The sequence below is a fragment of the Procambarus clarkii genome, chromosome 13 (assembly GCF_040958095.1).
Source record: "Procambarus clarkii isolate CNS0578487 chromosome 13, FALCON_Pclarkii_2.0, whole genome shotgun sequence".
NCBI classification, from domain to species: domain Eukaryota; kingdom Metazoa; phylum Arthropoda; class Malacostraca; order Decapoda; family Cambaridae; genus Procambarus; species Procambarus clarkii.
Window position 1 is genome coordinate 7,785,857 of NC_091162.1, and position 17,520 is coordinate 7,803,376.

A 17,520-nucleotide genomic window follows, 5' to 3' on the forward strand; every position below is an offset into this window, starting at 1 on the left:
GTACTATACATGTGTGTGTGTGTGTGTGTGGGGTAGTATACATGTGTGTGTGTGTGTGTGTGGGGTAGTATACATGTGTGTGTGTGTGTGTGGGGTAGTATACATGTGTGTGTGTGTGTGTGTGGGGTAGTATACATGTGTGTGTGTGTGTGTGTGGGGTAGTATACATGTGTGTGTGTGGGGTAGTATACATGTGTGTGTGTGGGGTAGTATACATGTGTGTGTGTGGGGTAGTATACATGTGTGTGTGTGGGGTAGTATACATGTGTGTGTGTGGGGTAGTATACATGTGTGTGTGTGGGGTAGTATACATGTGTGTGTGTGGGGTAGTATACATGTGTGTGTGTGGGGTAGTATACATGTGTGTGTGTGTGTGGGGTACTATACATGTGTGTGTGTGTGTGTGGGGTAGTATACATGTGTGTGTGTGTGTGTGGGGTACTATACATGTGTGTGTGTGTGTGTGTGGGGTAGTATACATGTGTGTGTGTGTGTGTGTGGGGTAGTATACATGTGTGTGTGTGTGTGTGGGGTAGTATACATGTGTGTGTGTGTGTGTGTGGGGTAGTATACATGTGTGTGTGTGTGTGTGTGGGGTAGTATACATGTGTGTGTGTGGGGTAGTATACATGTGTGTGTGTGGGGTAGTATACATGTGTGTGTGTGTGGGGTAGTATACATGTGTGTGTGTGGGGTAGTATACATGTGTGTGTGTGGGGTAGTATACATGTGTGTGTGTGGGGTAGTACACATGTGTGTGTGTGGGGTAGTATACATGTGTGTGTGTGTGGGGTAGTATACATGTGTGTGTGTGGGGTAGTATACATGTGTGTGTGTGGTGAAGTACTACAACATGTGGTCATAACTCCCCCCTCCCCCCTACAGGACCCCCACACACCGCCCCAGGCCAATGGTGACCACAGAGACCTGAGAGAGAACGGAGAGAAGAAGCCTGAAAGACCGCCCTCTCAGTCCTCCTCCTCCCGCTCCACGCCTCAGCTCAAGCATGAGAAGGTAAGTCTGATCCTCCTCCTGCTACTGCTTCCCAAGTACAACTTCGGTTTCAACTCTTTTGACCATGTCGTAGCTCAGTCGATTAAGGCAGCGTTTGGGGAACTCCCGGACGTAGGTTCGAATCCTCGTCACGGCCCTTGTGGATTTGTTCATTTGATGCATCACACTATTGTGATTTCTGTGTGTAGTTCTGCTTTTAGTCTGTGTTGACGAGGTCAGATTATCCCCACTAATGTGTTTAGTTTATTTGCTTCTATAATGTTTCCAATATATGTTTAATGTGTGTTATATTACTGTTAGAACGCCAGTATAGTTTGCTACACTTTGAGTTTTATTGTAAAGAAATTGGTCAACTCTGAAGTATTTTATTTATAATTTTTAAGTCGCAAATAAATCTGTCAAGAAAGACACGTTGCCAACTAGTATTTTTTGTCTGAAAACTAAAACTTAATCAGATTAAATGAATACATCATGAGGAAGGTGAATACATCATTTGCGAAAGTGAATACATCATGGGGAAAGTGAATACATCATGGGGAAAGTGAATACATCATGGAAAAGGTGAATACAGCAACCCGTCCTCTTAAAAATAACGTCACTTTTGGCTCGTATGCGCGCTATGGCAAAATTTGGACGTAATTTAAAATGAAATCGACTCACAAAAGTGACGTACTGTTCCGTTTTCTGTTTGAGTTGTCCGGCCTACTCGGTAAGGTTAGAAGAGGAAACGTTCAATTAACGTTTTTCATAAAGTTTTGAAACTTTAGGAGAAATTCCTGCCCTCCTAACCTATCAGAGGACCCTTAACTTACTGTTGTTGAAACAAAATCCCAAATTTATTTTCATTTTCAAATTATGTCCAATTTCAGCCATACCGGTAAAGGGCCAAAAGCGACGTTATTTTTAAGAGGACAGGTTGGTAATTGAAAGTGAATACATCATGGGGAAGTATATACAAAATAAATTATATAATTTCAAGGAATATAGATGAAGATTTGTGACTGCACCACTTTGCTGGAAAATTCGAACGTAAATGAAAAATTGTTTAGTTTTTCAATAAAATCTCCGTTAAGTTTGTATTCGAGTATGACGACATGCTCACACAGTACACAATACGTTTAACATTGTATTGAGGGTGCTCTAAAAAAAGTTAGTTTTTAATGAGAAGTTTTTTAGTACAAAAAAATAAATAACCGTTATTTATTTCTTTGAATATATGTGTGTGTGTGTGCGTGTATATATATATATATATATATATATATATATATATATATATATATATATATATATATATATATATATATATATATATATATATATATATAATAATAAAGTCAGACCACGGAGGAAAATGAAACGGGAATTTCCTTAAGTACTTTCGTATATTAAATACATCTTCAGAAGGAATGATTCCTTCTGAAGATGTATTTAATATACGAAAGTACTTAAGGAAATTCCTGTTTCATTTTCCTCCGTGGTCTGACATTGTCACATTCTTAATCACGTGTTTATTTTCGTGATATACACACATATATATAAAATATGGTATAATATGGTATATAGTCACATGCATGTGTAAAATGTGTTGTGATAGCTGTGCCTGTGGCGGACTTTCCCCTGCATGGTGTGTTACACCTTGGCTGCTGGACTAGACTGGCTTGGTAATGTCTCCCATAATATCCACACATTAAATATATTGTGGAGAATGTGAGTGTGTGTGTGTGTGTGTGTGTTGCTTGTGTTAGTGTGCAGACCTCCTGCAGGGGGGCGCTGGCGTGCTCTGTCTCCCCCAGGCAAGCCTTTCTTTTATTATTATTATTATTTTTTGTTGTTGCTTGTTCTGTTGTGTTCCCGCCCCTCATTTTGTTTTGTTTGTTTTTGTTCTGTGTTTTGCAGGGTGACCCTCGTTCCACCCCCACGTCCAAGTCTGGTGGGGGGAGTTGTGCCCCCTCTGCGCCCCCTGGTTCCTCCGGTGTCAAACCTCCCGGGGTGCACCCTGGGGGTGCCGGGCCACCCCCTCACTTTCCCCCCTCCCCTTACCTACCCCCTGGCGTTGGTGGCCCCCGACCTGACCTGCCCCCGGGCCCGCCCCGTCCTGACCTCCCGCCCTCTGCTGCCTACCCCCCAGGACACGCTAACAACTACCTCCGGCCTCCGGTAAGTAGAAGCACACCCTCGCCACTAGAGACCCATCCACACTTCCTGCTCCTCACCTTCTTGGGTTGCCCTAACTTACCTCTCTTGACTATATTGTATAGTGACCCCTAAACCAAATAAAGCATACCGTCCTCTGCATAGCTTTCACTATACATTGTAGTTTTTTGCTTGTAATGTTAGCTGCACCACTTAACTGCTTGGTGTTGTGTGGCTGTACCATAACATTTATACTGTGTTTCCAGTCTATAGTTGAGTGTGAGAGTGTATCATTATGGTATCTCCGCAGGTATCCGGCTATGATCCCCACAGTGCTGTTAGGGCCCCGACGCTGGCCTCCAATGGCATTCCCACCAATGGCTCTGCTGGCAAACCGTAAGTGTATATCAAATTAAATATAATTTGTTGTAGCTGATCACATGAACAGCCATGTTGCCATATATATACAGTATGTAATATACCCTGTATATTTATTTTGGCCACTCAGTTGAAGTTTGACCTGATGTATATTTTTATAGGGCGTACAGCTTCCACGTGAACGGTGAGGGTCAACTGGCGCCAGTTCCATTCCCCTCAGATGCGTTGTTGGCGTCGGGTATACCACGACACGCTCGTCAGATCAACACCCTGCATCATGGTGAGGTGGTGTGCGCCGTCACTATCAGCAACCCCACCAAGTACGTCTACACGGGCGGCAAGGGCTGCGTCAAGGTGTGGGACATCAGTCAACCCGGCTCCAAGACGCCCGTGTCTCAGCTCGACTGCCTTCAACGAGATAACTACATCCGTTCTGTCAAGCTTCTACCTGACATGCGGACGCTTATAGTGGGTGGGGAGGCTTCCACGTTAAGTATCTGGGACTTGGCAACACCGACGCCGAGAATCAAAGCAGAGTTGATATCATCTGCACCAGCATGCTACGCCTTGGCCATTAGTCCGGACTCCAAGGTGTGCTTCAGCTGTTGTAGTGACGGTAACATTGCCGTGTGGGACTTGCACAATCAGACTCTTGTGAGACAGTTCCAGGGACACACAGACGGTGCCTCGTGCATTGACATTTCACCTGATGGCACAAAATTGTGGACAGGCGGCCTTGACAACACCGTGAGGTCGTGGGACCTACGGGAGGGTCGTCAGTTGCAACAACACGACTTTACCAGTCAGATCTTCTCCCTGGGTTACTGTCCCACTGGCGAGTGGCTCGCTGTAGGAATGGAGAGTTCTAATGTGGAAGTTCTGCACGTGAACAAACCAGACAAGTACCAACTTCACCTTCATGAATCGTGTGTCCTTTCCCTCAAGTTTGCAAATGCTGGCAAGTGGTTCGTGTCAACTGGCAAGGACAACTTGCTTAATGCTTGGCGTACGCCCTACGGTGCCTCTATATTCCAGGTATGTAATTATCACTAATATACATGTATGGTATACTTTGTTAATTGTCCTTTTACGTAGGTAAATATTGATCTTAAATATTCAAATTTTATCATTCACCAAATACATTTAACTCAAGTTATGTACCGAGATGGACACACAATAACACGTTGGTTTCTTGTCCTACAGTCAAAGGAATCGTCGTCAGTGTTGAGCTGTGACATCTCCGCTGACGACAAGTACATTGTGACGGGGTCTGGTGATAAGAAGGCAACCGTATACGAGGTCATCTACTGAAATGGCAAGACACATAGATAAGCCTGAGTATTGTGAGCATTGCTTGTCAATTTGTGCCATGGACAAGCTGAATATCATCAGACATTGAGGATACACAAGTTGAGGCCAAGAGGACAAAGTGGCTCACAGCACAGGCGTTGCTGCAAGACACGAGCATATACAGAACCCCCAGGTGATAGTATCTGTATTGCTTATGTTTAGGGTCAAACAAAGTATGTGATGGAAGGACATGTTGGTGCAAGAAACTGAATCTGTTATTGGTCATGTGACCAGCAGCAGGATTAGAAACCTCTCCCTCCAGGGCATCTGTCATTGGTAAAAGCTGCTTTTGCCCCTCGTAGTGGAGTGCAAGTGTTCAATATGGAGGAGGTAGCGACTAGTAGAGGTGTCGAGTGATAGACGGACAGTCTGGTGGATGATTTGGTAGGTTTCTTCAGTTACCTATTTTGGTTGTCCTTGTCCATTTGAGCCATTTTTGGTTCTGTAGCTGATTTGTCTCGATTAATGAGAGACTACTTGTAAAGTATTATTATTATTGTCAAGGTCTTGCTCATTAAAAAGACAACGGATAGTTGTCAATTTATTAACTTGACCGAGGCTGTGAGAGCTAAGGTGGCATTCCTGACTTGAGTTGTGGCTGGCGTGTGTTAACACTGGCTCACCAACTACAAGCCAGCCCCCATGTCTTTGCTGCCATGTGCAGTGTGAGGTGCAGCACTTGTGAAACACTAGGGCTTGAAAGGCTTGCAGTTTCCCGCACTCGGCATTCACTCCTCGTGGATGGTGCTGCATAATATGGTTTTAGACAGTAGTTTAATCATGGGCATCAGTTTTATTTATATATTAATTAAAAATTGTTCACACGGATAAGAGTGTAACATTTTCACGATGCAAGAATATTGGTTTAATAATTTGAAGCATTCAGTATTGAAAAATGTTGAAATGAGAATGGCAGCTTTCTAATATTCTCTTCATTCCTTACCTGTTAAATTTCTCCTTATTTATCAGTATTTATGCATTCTGTCGGTATTGAGTTACAAGCGAGTGGTTGCACTCGTGAGTGTGAAGTATAATGCAGGCGCAGCACGCTAGATGATTATTTTTGTGCTCCTTTGTTAATGATTTAGGCACGGACATCACACTACGAAATATAGTCTTGTGCCTGAAGCATTAACAAGCAAAATACCTCAATTATGAAAATGTTTACTTTTATGGTCTGACCTTGAAAACCTCTTTATTGGGATGGGGAGGAATTGATAATAGTATTAATGAACATATCAGGAGTTTGGAGTATTGTGCTGGGCCTAGTACAGTGGCTGTTGCTACAGCATCAGTGGTGTGGTCCTCGTGATTGGTGGAGGAGTTGGATGCTGTTCTTGACCTATTTATATTCCAGTATTATCTTTGTTTTAATGAAAGTGATGGAGACATGCCATAGATTGGGTACGTCAGTAGTCCTGTAAAGCACCAAATCAACGTCTTGTTTCATATTTAGTGGTGTTTACCCCCATCCCCCAGTGGCCTTGCGTTGTCAGGTAAGGATATCATCTGTGTCTTGAAGCTCAGGCCTTACACAACATTATCATGCCTCGATAAAATCACTTGAGCTGCATAATAATATTTTCAACTTATAGCATTGTTATACCTGACCCGCTATAGTGTTGCCCAAGATGCTGTGTTAATGCCGAACAATGCCCAGGAAATATTTTATGCCTTGCATCATTTTGTTGGTCTAGTTGGTTGTCTCAAATGATAGTCATGTGAGGAAAGGCATTATCTTAATCTTAATGCTGAGCACATGTTGGAGAGTAAGAAAGATGTTAATTATTTGAATACAAAATACATGTTCCTGTGAACGTTTGGCCATAAGATTGGGGGTATGTTGGCAGCGTCTACGCGGACTGACACCACCAATCTATTGTATTGCATGTAACAGCACAGCGGAAGACAGTCCACAACATGGTCACCAAATGGTCACAAGAACAGTATCGTTAATTCAAATATTGAATGAGATTATTGAAATCCGTACATGATAGACAAGAGGTGCACTGTCCTAAGCGCAAGGGAAGGGTTGGGATGGTGCGGGTAACAGTATGTCACATCAAGATGCATTCAGGTCGCACTAAGTGCACACCACATGCCAACATTATTAAAGCAGCTGCTGCCACGCAAGTCTTACGCGTTTACAGCCTTTCAGTTTTCTCGATGAACATATTTTCACGGCTATTTTATTTTAACCTATGACTATTTTAACTTATTTTTGCCAGTTTTACAGTGTATGCATTTGTGTGATGCATGCGACCTGGGTTTGGGCATCTGTGGGTGACTGATTAAATGTGAAACTCTTCTTGTTAAATATAATTATGACAAAAGTACAAAACCTAGTTATGTTCAGTAGGTGACTGCATTACTAAGGTGGAAAGGGTTTAAGTGTCATTATTTTGTGTGGGTGGTTAAAGAATGTGTTTTTGAGCATTATTAAACTGTTAAGAATAAAAAATACTGATTGTTGCAATGTTAGAAAGGTAGAGAAAATATTGATCATTTTAGTTGCGTTGAAAAATATGGCAAGGTGAGAGACATTGCTTATTCATTGCAGTCATTGGAGACCAGTTGGCAAGTGGCGAGTTTCCGGCTAGGAATGACTCTTTGCAATATGTTCATGATGACAAGACAGTTGAGAAAGGGGGTCCTAACCACACTTGACATGCGCATGTATTGCTTGTGGTGTGAGCGAGACACGAGCTCCCACGGTGACATGTTATCTAGCCACATCTCCCCCCCCCCCACCCCAGACTGAAAATTAGGGTGCCTTGACAAAGGCTCTGAATTAGCTTATGCCTGAGAAGTATTAACAGTAAGGGAGAGATGGAGTAACATGTGACCCATCCACAGTGCCCGCTGGATATGGCTCCAAGCTTATTTTTGTATTTTTTATTATGGTGAAGTATTTTGTCTTGTGTATCTGGCTGGAAAACTTATTTTTAATAAAACGTGTTATATACGTAATTATCTAGAGTTCCAACACGCTGCAGAAGACAAATACCTTCACTTGCACTATGTGTATTGACTCTGGATTTGGTCAACAAAAACTGTTATTTTGAGTGGTCTTTACCACCTAGATTCGTGGCATTACTCCATACGAGAGTTTATCTTTAATTCGTTGAAGGTATTTTATCAAGAAATGCCTCGAGATTTGTTGACCACTTCCAGTGATTAATGAAAATTCCTTTTATTTTGTTCCACTAGTGTAAGGCCAAATGTACACTCTTAAGGCCTTGTGTGTCTTGCTTATTACGGCTCAAGAGTATAATAAAGCTGCCTTTGACCAGTGATTTGACGGACGTGGAAATATTGCACTTGAACTTGTACAAAAATGGTGGTTGATATATTATACTGGATGGCTGTTGGATATCTTAATACGAATGTTGGGTGCTATTTTGAGAAGAGTGGACGATGTGATAAAAAAACGGTCTTGTGGAGGTCCTGCCTCCTCGTGATACTTGTAAAGCTGGTCGAGTCATACCAGATCTACTGTGGCAAAGCCACCTGTGAACCACTGGTGGGCCAAGCCACGTGTGTGCCATTTGTGGACACTTGATTGCTCGACAGTTACCACATAACGCTTTGTTACGAGGAATCTTGTGGCAGAGTTTGGATTTACAAAACGGGTATTTAAATAAACGGTAGTATTTCTCTAATGGAATTCCTCATAGACTCAGATGCACACACTTTTTTTTTTTTTTTTTTTTACGGCACTGCGAGTAAGGATGGCCCACAAAACACTACCTCAGGTTTACGAGAATGAGCCTAGTGGAGGTATGGGTTAATGGTCATTTTATCTTGTAGCTGTTATCTTCAAGGCATTATTTAGGCAAACCTAAAACTCCAGGCTGTAGACAGCTTCAGGTAATGTGTTCTCAGGAACACATGTTATTTCCCATGACCATTTAGTTTATAAAAACTTGTCCTAATTAAAAATAAAACTATTTTTTTCCAGCAGAAACCTGATCTCTTTTGTAATAATCCTTTTGTAATAGTTGAAACAAAATACTTAAGGCGTAGTGATATTATTTGTGTATTTTTGTGAGGTGTTGAGTTGTGGGGATGTGATGTGTGACATGACAGTGTGGCCAAGATCCCAGGCGAGCCTTCATCTCCAGGGGCTTGTGTTCCTTTGTCGTTGTTCCCTCACCCAGCTGATGGCGGGATTTCAAATTACATGCAACATTCAATATTGTGACATGGGTGTTTACAACAGCTGAGAGGGGTATAGGCTATGGCATCAACATGGAAGTCAGTACCCAAACACATGAGGATTCTTTTTTTTCTCTATATTAGAGGACAAATAATCCATGGGTACAGATTTTTGTTTTTTTCTTTGGTGGGAGGGGGTGCTTTTGTATTGATGGTGCTTTAAGCCACCAGTGTAGTTTAACAGTCCAGGAAAAGTTGACTTGTTAATGAGGAAATCATAGAAAATGTGATTTCATAGTTGCCATAGTTGGCCAGTCCCAGCTGTGTACACAACTCGTCTACATCAAGTCTCGCAGAAGTGTACAATTAGTGAATGTATTATGCCCTCTCCACACTGAATAGTGCAACACCACTGTGTAAGAGATTTGCAGTAAAACAGTAAAATAAAAATGTTTTTTATATCCCTTAATATTATGACAAATGAAATAATTCTCTTTAATCAGATTTACATGATCTCGGGTCTGGCTTATAATTTCAAAGGTTGGAGATGTTCTCGGGTGATATCACCTTCCTTCTACCCTTCATATGGCCTACCAGTGTTAAATTCTCATTCTTTGTAAGATATCTTTAATACAGTATATCCCATCTCCCTAATGGCTCTGGCGAGTTAAGAAGTCCGTCGTGGGAGGTCATAAGTACCAGGTTAAACCTTCTCTATGGCTGCCACTTTGCCATTCCTACCAGCAAGTCATAAGATATAAAAATTGTATACTTAATATACAACAATATAAAAGAGGCCACTGGAAATAGTAAATATAACTATAATAAATGATTTACAGTCTACCACATTTTTACCAAAATATTCACAATATGTACATCATAAAGTTGCAACATTTACTGTTATAATGTGATATACTAAATGTGCTCCTCTTTGGTCATTATGTACTACATTTACACGCTTAGTGAACTGTGACACTGTTGGCCGACTTGGACTATGAGATCAAGGATACAATTGTAATATGGCAGCCGAGTGGATTAATGTAATGTTTATATTTTATTACCAAACAAAACACTTTTCCCTTACTGAATCACGGCTGAATGCTTTGTTACGCGAGACATCCAGAGTTTCCACTCTTACCTATCAAGTCTACAGTTCTTAAATTTATGTCAAGGTAATCAAAGCATTATAGTGTCATTCAGCTCATGAAATCCTGGTGGTAGTCATGGCCGACTCCTGACTATCCAAATGCCACTGACTACAAAACTGATCCATTGGATGATGAGAGTAGAGCTCTTTGATGACCAATAATTTGCCTTTAAAATATCCCAGAGAAAATTTGCCTTGCTTGAACATTTCAATGCTAGAGCAGACTTGCTTAATGTATAATGTAACTCCTAGTATTATAATACCCAAGTTGCCTAGTACTACAATATTCATCCCCTATTGCTACAAGCACCATACACCCCTATTACTATGATATCCAAAATCTAGTACTACAATGTGGATGTCCCTTAGCATTACAATATTAAAGTCCCCTAATACAGTACTTTATTATGAAAAGTAAAAATTACCACACTGAAACAAAAACTGGCAGCCCTTGGGTCTCTGCTGGAGGCCAATTCCTTGAGAAATCCAAGGCACTCCTACCCCAGGGGCCATGCATTGCTACAAAGATAATACAACAAAGTTGTATTGACTTCGAGGAGGCCTAGTCGACGACCTAGGTCTCAAGGCCGTGGGGATGCTAAGCCCCGGAAACACTCAAAGGTAACCTTCCAAACGCTTGTATTTGTTGATTTTGCCATTTCTCTGATTGGCTGCCCCACCTGCTTGATCGGCACTGAAGCGTATGTAGGTGTGAGCCAGGGTGGATACACATGTGTAGTCCCACACCAGCTCTCTGCTCCTTTTCCAGGGGAATATAGTGATGCCATCAGGGCGAAGTGTGGGGTCATCCGAGTTTTGGTCCCCTAGGATGCGAGGTTCTCTCTCCGCTGGGCACCGAGCTGAGACGAGGCTCCTCTTGATGATGTCATTGACCTCGTTGTGTCTTGCATGCCAGCCCTTGGATTTTCCGCAGTGCAACCCATGCAGTCTGCTTCCACCCTGTTGCAAATGCACTTGTATTCAGTGTGAATTGAGGCACCAAAGCGGAGGGCCACTACTACAGGAAGGGATTCTGGATCTAGGCGCATGCCCATTGCCGACATGGGTACTGCCAGGAGGAAGTCTCCTGCATGGGTTACTTGGTTGATACCTGGTTGATGGGGTTCTGGGAGTTCGTCTACTCCCCAAGCCCGGCCCGAGGCCAGGCTCGACTTGTGAGAGTTTGGTCCACCAGGCTGTTGCTTGGAGCGGCCCGCAGGCCCACATACCCACCACAGCCCGGTTGGTCCGGCACTCCTTGGAGGAATAAATCTAGTTTCCTCTTGAAAATGTCCACGGTTGTTCCGGCAATATTTCTTATGCTTGCTGGGAGGACGTTGAACAACCGCGGACCTCTGATGTTTATACAGTGTTCTCTAATTGTGCCTATGGCACCTCTGCCTAGGGTGCACTGGATTCTCACCGAACACTTTAATATTTTCCTTCTACCACCCCTATCTTTTTATTAATATATCACAAGAAGTAATATATCTATGAAAATCATTTTGAAGCAATGGAGTGACTTGAACTTGCGACCTGGAGATTCCCCAAACACCTACCTTATCTGACTCGGCCACGCTGATATACAAGTTGACCAGCCCAGAAGTCTACTGAGCTCTCTGGAAAGTTCTGGAGGCCCCCAACCCGGGGCACAACCAAGGTTTTTACAGTTAACCCAACTGTGGCCGAGTTAGTTAAGGCAGGCGTCTGGGAAACACCAGGTCGCGAGTTAAAAGTCACTCCATTGCTTCAAAATGATTTTCATTATATATATAAGACAGAATTTGTCTGAAGTTGGAGGGTAGCCTAATGCAAATTGTCAGAGGGTTTATCCCGTCTGGGGTCCGGGATGAACATAGGCTGGTTATGGTCGCCAGGATTAGAAAGAAGCAGCGTGCCAGCGCCACATTCAGACTCCTACAACGATTTTTCCCCACCACCTGCCAGTATACTAGCCGGTCGGCCGAGCGGACAGAACACTGCACGCGTGATCCTGTGGTCCCGGGTTCGATCCCGGGCGCCAGCGAGAAACAATGGGCAGAGTTTCTTTCACCCTATGCCCCTGTTACCTAGCAGTAAAATAGGTACCTGGGTGTTAGTCCAGCAACCAGGAGGCCTGGTCGACGACCGGGCCGCGGGGACACTAAGCCCCGGAAGCACCTCAAGGTAACCTCAAGGTAGTCAGCTGTCACTACTAGACTAGAAAGAAGACTAGAAAGGGGCAGGAGTAGTGAGGAATAGGAGCAGGAATAGGGGGAGGTGGAGGAGTAAGGGAGGGAAAGGGCCCCCGGGCACTGCTGGGTACCTCTCCTTGTATACATGTACAGTAAATGGAAATATCTGTTTGAGGTTAGACACCAGGCGGGTAGATAGGAGGATAGGGAGATTAAGGTGAAGAGAAAGGAGAAAAATGGGTAGGAAATAGGACAAGAGAAGGGTAGGGGTAGGGAAGATAGAAAAGTAACTACCCTTGGCATCCCCAGGCTACCCTTCTAATAGGTTATATTTCAACTTTGTTAACAAACCAGCAACTCTCTCACTCTCGCCTTGGTGACATCTGGATATGAGTAGCTCCCAGTAGCTACGTGACTGAGACCAAGTGCCCGACCACTGGCCAGCCCGACCAATGGACGAGCACTTGTTCTCAGTCACGTTCTGCAGGATGCAACTCTTGCTTCGGGCCATCAGACGGCTGAGGCTCACTCCTGCACCCACCCTGGCTCTTACCCGTCACTGCTACAGCTCTCTGCTTGAAGTAGGCATCAACTCCTACTGTAAATCTCCCATGATCTTGTCTCTTACCAGCACATGCACTTGAGACCCGTCATCTGGAAGCTTAATCGTCGTAGAAAATACCACAGATGTCTAAGTAGCTTTATCACTCAACCTGTGGTGCTGGCGTCTCCTGCCGGCCTCCACACACACCACCGGGACTGTCACACACCTCTGGATATTATATCTCTTCCTCTAATGAGTCGGTCATGTTGATACAGCATCGAACATGTCGAAAAGACCAACAACTATAGAGCTGAAGACGATAGTCACTGGCTCAGTGGCTCCCAGTCAGCGAGGGAGGTCCCTCATGTGAGCCGCTCACCTGACTGACCGTCACTCGGTGTCTTTGATCATGTTCATGACGCTTCTAGAAGATTAGAACGTCGTCAACTTGGGCGGGAAATGCATCCACTAATTCTAGCTCCTTCCACTCCCTTATATCAAACAGGATCCTCTTGTAACCTCAAAATCACATCCATACTGTTTGTCTAATAATGACGGAAAGAAGAATAAATAAGGTAGAAAAGGGCAAAGAGAAAAGGTAGAAAATAAACAAAAGAAAAGGGCAATGAGAACAACTTTCACTAAGGCTCAGGTCGGGAGTGTTGGTACCAGCATCATCATATTCTTCAACACCAACGTATCACAGTACAACAATTTTCAAGTCCCTAAGAACTCCAATACTCAGGTTCCCCCTTGTACTACAATATCCAAGTTCCTTAGTTACTCAGTATCTAAGTCCCCCACCCCCCTAGTTCTACAGTTTTCAAATTCTCTAGTACTTCAATTCTCAAGTACTTTACTAATACAATATCCAAGTCTCCTAGTACTACGTGCCCTCCTGGTCCTAGGTACCTGATCTAAGTACCCACAACACTCCTGGTACCTGATCTAAGTAACCACGACACTCCTGGTAACTGATCTAAGTAACCACAACACTCCTGGTACCTGATCTAAGTAACCACAACACTCCTGGTACCTGATCTAAGTAACCACAACACTCCTGGTACCTGATCTAAGTAACCACAACACTCCTGGTACCTGATCTAAGTAACCACAACACTCCTGGTACCTGATCTAAGTAACCACAACACTCCTGGTACCTGATCTAAGTAACCACAACACTCCTGGTACCTGATCTAAGTAACCACGACACTCCTGGTAACTGATCTAAGTAACCACAACACTCCTGGTATCTGATCTAAGTAACCACAACACTCCTGGTACCTGATCTAAGTACCCACGACACTCCTGGTACCTGATCTAAGTAGCCACAACACTCCTGGTACCTGATCTAAGTAGCCACAACACTCCTGGTACCTGATCTAAGTAGCCACAACACTCCTGGTACCTGATCTAAGTAACAACAACACTCCTGGTACCTGGTACCTGATCTAAGTAGCCACAACACTCCTGGTACCTGATCTAAGTAACAACAACACTCCTGGTACCTGGTACCTGATCTAAGTAACAACAACACTCCTGGTACCTGGTACCTGATCTAAGTAGCCACAACACTCCTGGTACCTGATCTAAGTAGCCACAGCACTCCTGGTACCTGATCTAAGTAGCCACAACACTCCTGGTACCTGATCTAAGTAACAACAACACTCCTGGTACCTGGTACCTGATCTAAGTAGCCACAACACTCCTGGTACCTGATCTAAGTAACAACAACACTCCTGGTACCTGATCTAAGTAACCACATCACTCCTGGTACCTGATCTAAGTACCCACGACACTCCTGGTACCTGATCTAAGTACCCACGACACTCCTGGTACCTGATCTAAGTAACCACGACATTCCTGGTACCTGATCTAAGTACCCACGACACTCCTGGTACCTGATCTAAGTACCCACGACACTCCTGGTACCTGATCTAAGTACCCACGACACTCCTGGTACCTGATCTAAGTAACCACGACACTCCTGGTACCTGATCTAAGTAACCACGACACTCCAGGTACCTGATCTAAGTACCCACGACACTCCAGGTACCTGATCTAAGTACCCACGACACTCCTGGTACCTGATCTAAGTACCCACGACACTCCTGGTACCTGATCTAAGTACCCACGACACTCCTGGTACCTGATCTAAGTACCCACGACACTCCAGGTACCTGATCTAAGTTCCCACGACACTCCTGGTACCTGATCTAAGTACCCACGACACTCCTGGTACCTGATCTAAGTAACCACAACACTCCTGGTACCTGATCTAAGTAACCACGACACTCCAGGTACCTGATCTAAATAACCACGACACTCCTGGTACCTGGTACCTGATCTAAGTAGCCACAACACTCCTGGTACCTGATCTAAGTAACCACAACACTCCTGGTACCTGATCTAAGTAACAACAACACTCCTGGTACCTGGTACCTGATCTAAGTAGCCACAACACTCCTGGTACCTGATCTAAGTACCCACGACACTCCTGGTACCTGATCTAAGTAACCACAACACTACTGGTACCTGATCTAAGTAACCACAACACTCCTGGTACCTGATCTAAGTAACAACAACACTCCTGGTACCTGATCTAAGTACCCACGACACTCCTGGTACCTGATCTAAGTAACCACGACACTGCAGGTACCTGATCTAAGTAACCACGACACTCCTGGTACCTGATCTAAGTAACAACAACTCTCCTGGTACCTGATCTAAGTACCCACGACACTCCTGGTACCTGATCTAAGTAACCACGACACTCCAGGTACCTGATCTAAGTAACCACGACACTCCTGGTACCTGATCTAAGTACCCACGACACTCCTGGTACCTGATCTAAGTAACCACGACACTCCTGGTACCTGATCTAAGTACCCACGACACTCCTGGTACCTGATCTAAGTAACCACGACACTCCTGGTACCTGATCTAAGTAACCACGACACTCCAGGTACCTGATCTAAGTACCCACGACACTCCTGGTACCTGATCTAAGTACCCACGACACTCCAGGTACCTGATCTAAGTACCCACGACACTCCAGGTACCTGATCTAAGTACCCACGACACTCCTGGTACCTGATCTAAGTACCCACGACACTCCTGGTACCTGATCTAAGTACCCACGACACTCCTGGTACCTGATCTAAGTACCCACGACACTCCAGGTACCTGATCTAAGTACCCACGACACTCCTGGTACCTGATCTAAGTACCCACGACACTCCTGGTACCTGATCTAAGTAACCACAACACTCCTGGTACCTGATCTAAGTAACCACGACACTCCAGGTACCTGATCTAAGTAACCACGACACTCCAGGTACCTGATCTAAGTACCCACGACACTCCTGGTACCTGGTACCTGATCTAAGTAGCCACAACACTCCTGGTACCTGATCTAAGTAACCACAACACTCCTGGTACCTGGTCTAAGTAACAACAACACTCCTGGTACCTGGTACCTGATCTAAGTAGCCACAACACTCCTGGTACCTGGTACCTGATCTAAGTAACCACGACACTCCTGGTACCTGATCTAAGTACCCATGACACTCCTGGTACCTGATCTAAGTAACCACGACACTCCTGGTACCTGATCTAAGTACCCACGACACTCCTGGTACCTGATCTAAGTAACCACGACACTCCAGGTACCTGATCTAAGTACCCACGACACTCCTGGTACCTGATCTAAGTACCCACGACACTCCAGGTACCTGATCTAAGTACCCACGACACTCCTGGTACCTGATCTAAGTACCTACGACACTCCTGGTACCTGATCTAAGTAACCACAACACTCCTGGTACCTGATCTAAGTAACCACGACACTCCAGGTACCTGATCTAAGTACCCACGACACTCCAGGTACCTGATCTAAGTACCCACGACACTCCTGGTACCTGGTACCTAATCTAAGTAGCCACAACACTCTTGGTACCTGATCTAAGTAACCACAACACTCCTGGTACCTGATCTAAGTAACAACAACACTCCTGGTACCTGGTACCTGATCTAAGTAGCCACAACACTCCTGGTACCTGGTACCTGATCTAAGTAACCACGACACTCCTGGTACCTGATCTAAGTACCCACGACACTCCTGGTACCTGATCTAAGTAACCACAACACTCCTGGTACCTGATCTAAGTACCCGCAACACTCCTGGTACCTGGTACCTGATCTAAGTAGCCACAACACTCCTGGTACCTGGTACCTGATCTAAGTAACCACGACACTCCAGGTACCTGATCTAAGTACCCACGACACTCCTGGTACCTGATCTAAGTAGCCACAACACTCCTGGTACCTGGTACCTGATCTAAGTAACAACAACACTCCTGGTACCTGGTACCTGATCTAAGTAACAACAACACTCCTGGTACCTGGTACCTGATCTAAGTAACCACGACACTCCTGGTACCTGATCTAAGTAGCCACAACACTCCAGGTACCTGATCTAAGTAACCACGACGCTCCTGGTACCTGATCTAAGTACCCACGACACTCCAGGTACCTGATCTAAGTACCCACGACACTCCTGGTACCTGATCTAAGTAACCACGACACTCCTGGTACCTGATCTAAGTAACCACAACACTCCT

General features: G+C 44.4%; 1 protein-coding gene across 1 annotated transcript in view; it reads left to right on the forward strand.

Moving 5' to 3' along the window:
* Positions 1-9,483, forward strand: part of LOC123749736 (protein groucho) — a gene marked incomplete in the record, with an annotated part of 135,633 nt that extends 126,150 nt beyond the window's left edge. The window contains 5 exon segments of the mRNA XM_069323609.1: positions 886-1,014; positions 2,911-3,171; positions 3,458-3,543; positions 3,687-4,560; positions 4,729-9,483. Coding sequence (XP_069179710.1) covers positions 886-1,014; positions 2,911-3,171; positions 3,458-3,543; positions 3,687-4,560; positions 4,729-4,836 — 1,458 coding nt within the window.
* Between the last annotated feature and the right edge of the window lie 8,037 nt (positions 9,484-17,520).